Source organism: Etheostoma spectabile, chromosome 7 (genome assembly GCF_008692095.1).
Source record: "Etheostoma spectabile isolate EspeVRDwgs_2016 chromosome 7, UIUC_Espe_1.0, whole genome shotgun sequence".
In the NCBI taxonomy this organism is placed as follows: Eukaryota; Metazoa; Chordata; class Actinopteri; order Perciformes; family Percidae; genus Etheostoma; species Etheostoma spectabile.
Window position 1 is genome coordinate 26,361,946 of NC_045739.1, and position 4,513 is coordinate 26,366,458.

At 44.8% G+C, this 4,513-nt stretch overlaps 1 protein-coding gene and 1 long non-coding RNA gene across 8 annotated transcripts in view; both read right to left on the reverse strand.

Annotated features, from left to right (window-relative positions):
• LOC116693090 (uncharacterized) overlaps nucleotides 1-4,513 on the reverse strand; it is a 124,584-nt gene that overhangs the window by 17,290 nt on the left and 102,781 nt on the right. The window lies entirely within an intron of this gene.
• myt1a (myelin transcription factor 1a) overlaps nucleotides 1-4,513 on the reverse strand; it is a 24,888-nt gene that overhangs the window by 1,350 nt on the left and 19,025 nt on the right. For 6 of the 7 annotated variants that reach the window (XM_032521781.1, XM_032521785.1, XM_032521780.1 and 3 more), the window contains exons 16-22: nucleotides 3,596-3,664; nucleotides 3,289-3,351; nucleotides 3,113-3,196; nucleotides 1,229-1,450; nucleotides 976-1,067; nucleotides 693-796; nucleotides 349-492 (exon numbers count right to left, since the gene is read on the reverse strand). In XM_032521781.1, coding sequence (XP_032377672.1) covers nucleotides 349-492; nucleotides 693-796; nucleotides 976-1,067; nucleotides 1,229-1,450; nucleotides 3,113-3,196; nucleotides 3,289-3,351; nucleotides 3,596-3,664 — 778 coding nt within the window. The remainder of the gene's footprint in view (nucleotides 1-348; nucleotides 493-692; nucleotides 797-975; nucleotides 1,068-1,228; nucleotides 1,451-3,112; nucleotides 3,197-3,288; nucleotides 3,352-3,595; nucleotides 3,665-4,513) is intronic. The other variant, XM_032521786.1, reaches the window with a different exon arrangement.

Here is a 4,513-nt window from a genome sequence, read left to right on the forward strand (position 1 = left end):
AAATGAAAACTCAGATGGGCCAATCTGGAATCCTGGAAGGTTACCTCCCCTTTCTCTGTTTTGCCCGCCCAGAGTTGGTCAAGGCCACACCCCCAGCCTCCACCTTGTCCACGTCCAAAGAAAAGCTCAATGTGGGACTGGCTCTAGAGGCTGAAATTATTCTGCACCAAGGCTGAATTAGTGGTACCACTAAGGTCTATATAAAGACACTTCAGATACAGTATTAGGGGACCACCAGGCCTATATAAAGAAACTTCAGATACAGTATTAAGGGACCACCGGGTCTATATAAAACCATCACAAAAGCACCATGTAATGGGACCTTTAAAAGATCTTGTTTGTACTGACCATGGCGGGCAGCCGGATGTTGGCCAGGCTGCGGATCAGGGCCTGACTCAGGCCCGACAGCTCCAGGAACAACGCCTCATTCCTCTCCTCGATATGTTGGTTCTCCTCCTCCATGCTCTGCAAGTTCTTCTCCATTGAAGAGATCTGAAGCAGGGACAAACACAAAACACAGTTCTGCACACAGAGAGCTTGACAATACAACCAAAAAAATATATACTGTATATACTGTGTACTTTGGGATGCAGGGGATTTCTTTTAGTTTTAGTAGCACTGTTGGCCTCTGGGACAACCTGGCATACTCTGGATGTAGAGCACTTCCAAACGTATTGGGTGTCTGATCTCACCTGAGTGTGCAGGTTGATCATGTCGGCCTCCATCTCGGAGTTGGACTCGCTCAGCTCGTTGATCTCCTGGTTGAGCTGCTTGATGTCCTCATCGTTGTCCAGAACTGAGTGAGAGACACACAGTTAGCAAACAAAATAGCCACCCACATATTTCCATGCCAGGCCCTGAATAGTGCTACATTTACACTGTGGAAATCACCTGGGGCTTCTATCTCTGAGTCTGTGCATGTTATGTTCGTCCCAGGACATACTATTAGGCAGAGGTGAAAGGAGTGTCTCTTACCATCACTGGCACGGAACTTGGCAGTTATATACTCGTCTCCGGGGAATTTGGCTCTCTTCTTGTTGGCTGACGCTCTGGGGCAACCTGACAGGCTGAGAGGAGCAGCTGATCAGATATTGAGCTCTTACATTCTAACAGCATATAAATACATTTTTTTGTCTATAGTGGTAGAAAATAGTGGACACAGTAGAGACAACTAAACTGTAGGCCTAAACTGTATGCTTTGTGTGTATAGTGCTGTGAGTCAGGACACCTGCGGTGTGTCAGGAAGCTGCCGTTAGCGTGGCCAGAGCCATCGCAGCCCGGTGTCGGGCACGTTGGGCCCTCATTCTTGAAGGCCTTCCAGGAGAAGGGAGTGCCGTTAAGAAGACCTTCCTTCTGCCGGCGGGCTGCCAGCGGACAGCCATAGGCACTGCGGTGCGTGGCGTACTTCCCGCTGATGTGGCCCAGACTGTCACAGCCAGGAACTGGACACCTGGACACAGGCACAAAGCACCATGAGAAGGTGAGATGGAGCTGGCAAGAGGCTAGCACAAGATGGACATATCAATCCAAATTTGGTATTTCGGTTTTACAGTTATAATCATAAAAGAATGCAGTGATGAAGGAAAAATATGACTTCTACAGTACATGTCCCAGAATATTTTAATGGACTATTACCCTTAAATCGATCCCTCATTTTTTTCAGATTACTTTTCCATTTACTTTTCACTGAATTTTGCCTTCTTATATTTCCTTGATGTTTCACTCCATACAAATGATGCATAGTTAAAATAGTGTAATGTATGTGACACAGTGTGTGTGTCTATCAAAATGTCACAAAACTGTGACTACTCTGAAAAGTGATATGGTGCTATGCTTTGAGCTCCAGATGTAAGGGTTGTCCTGAGGGGTTGCAACTGAAAAAAAACATTTCTCATCTTCAGAACAAGTGCTCTGTATATTTTATGATAACCTGCTTTTTTTAGATGACAGTTTGTCCTGAGGATGGTATTAGAGTAGAAACATAGTGTTTAATCTCTGAGGAGCATGGATGTGTTCAGTAAATGTCATGATAGTCTCGCATTACCAGGCCTTCCTCCACAGCGCTACAGAGGAAGGTCTGGCTAGTCCACCCAGCTTTCCTGAATGGGAGAAAAACATGCTCTGGTTTATCGGCAAACCAATCACAATCGTCGCCACTGTCGCACCTGTTGCTTACTCTGGAGGGAAATACTAGAACTATTGAGTCTTTGTAAATTATAGTGTGGTTTAGACCTACCCTAATCTGTAAAGTGTCTCAAGATAACTCTTCTTATGAATTGATACTAAAAATAAAACAAAATTGAATTGAATTGAATTGAATTGAATTGAATTGAATTGAATTGAATTGAATTGAATTGAAATGCTGAAAGCTCTGGCTGGGGACAGACTGTCTGGGTTCTCTGCAGTAAGTTGGACTAGTTTTAAGTGAAGGTTGGCCTCTGCCAAGGCTGCGCTTTATCTCCAATCCTGTTTTTAGTATTTATGGACAGGATATCGAGGAGTAGTCGGGGTGGGGAGGGGTTGCAGTTCGGTGGGCTGGAAATCCACCGGAGGTTAGAACGCCAACACAAAGAAAACGAGTGACACCGGTGCAATCCTGGAAGTGGAACGTTGCGGATATAGACTAATGTCGTGACAACCTCTCTGTTAAATTTAGGTAAGTTCCAGGAAGTACATGGTATGTCCTGGTGGTAAGGGGGGGGGGGGCAACAGAAACATTACAATTCATCATCTGGTGATTATAAAAATCAACAAGGTAAGTTTTAATTGAAAAAGTGAGTAACTATTTTAGAGCTGGGCCATTTATTGACATTATATCGATATCGTGATATGAGACTGGATATTGTCTTAGATTTTGGATATCGTTATACCGTGATATTACAAGAGCGCTAGTCACTATATCCACATTACTGATGATTATTTATCAAAAATCTCATTGTGTAATTATTTTTAGAAAGCACCAGTTGTCAACAACACAATATTGTTGTGGTATCGATATCGAGGTATTTGCTAAAAAATATCGTTTCTCCATATCGCCCAGCCCTAGATCGTTTGCTCCTAGCCCTGATCTTACACTAGCATAGCTCGGTTGGGAGGAGATATTGTTGCTCACCTCAGCAGCTCAGAGTCTTCCTTGTCGTCCTTGGTGGGGGTGGATTTGACCCCGCTCTTCTTGGCTCGAGGGCATCCGGACAGACTGGCAGAGAGGAACAGAGAGGACCAATCACAGTGTCCATCTGTACAGAGTGAGTGATGGTGCAGCATGCAGAACAGCAGAAGACCACCCACCTTCTATGTGAAGCGTAGTTTCCTGTGATGTGGCCTGATCCATCACAACCTGGAGTGGGACACCTGAGACACACACAGGTGCTCTATCAGTCCACACGCTTACACTAGGAGCAGACTGCTTTTTCTCACTAAATAATTAGGTAGGGCTCATTGTTTTTGGTTTTGATTTTTCAATATTGGACTTAATTATGATTTCCTTTGACTATTTTATATGAGTGTTACAAGGAGAGCAGGGACAGAGGTGTAGCTGCAGACTGAGTGTTCAGTGAACATGTTGGAGGTGAGAGACAGGAGAAAGCAGACATACTTTAGTTCAGCTGTGTGGGCAGCCATGAGGGTCCGAAGTGATTTATCAGCAAGAGGACAGCCTGACAGACTGGAAGATAGGTTAGAGAGAGAACGTCAGAAAACCAGACTGAGAACAGGATGTCTGAGTATGAGTGAAGGAAAGAGAATTGCCAGAACCTGAACTGAACTACAGAGCCAGGACACACACAGGAAGGACACCAGTCACTTTTAGTATCTGATCTCTAAAAGAGTGGAGGAGCTGCGTGTGTGTGTGTGTGTGTATATGTGTGTGTGTGTGTGTCTTGTTCCTTCTCTAGGTGTTGAAGGTGCCTACATTAGAACTATAGAGGCCACATTTGAATGGAGTGGGTGGGTCATATCAAGTCATCTGAAAATAGATTTGCTCTTCTATTTTTTTTAAAAGAACTGCGGTGTAGTTCCTCCAACTCGCAAAGCCCAGTTCAGACCAAAGATTCTCAAAGAGACCAGTTGCAAGTTGCACATCTCGGGTCTGCAGCGTTCTTAGAGCTGCCAGTTTACACCAATAAGACGACACAAGACGGCGTATACTCTCCACAGCAACGGCTCTCTCACTTGCGTTCTAACTTCTGACTTTTCAGGCTATTTTGTAGCTCAATTTCATTTGTAGCGTCTTAAAATATGAATGAGGATAGGGAAAGTGTAGTCTCCCTTTGCCAGACCTTCCTGGCATTCCTGGATGGGCGGGACGTGCTCTGGTTTATAGGCATTTCTTCAAACCAATCACAATCGTCTCGGGCGGTGCTAAGTGCCGGACGGAGCTGCGTTGCCGCTGCAAAGTAGTCTCCGGAAGGAACTTTTTGTTTTTGTTTTGGTGGAACAGTAGTTTTAGTCATGCAACGGTAAACTCTGATGTGACAGATAGTCTAGCTAGCTGTCTGGATTTACCCTGCAGAGA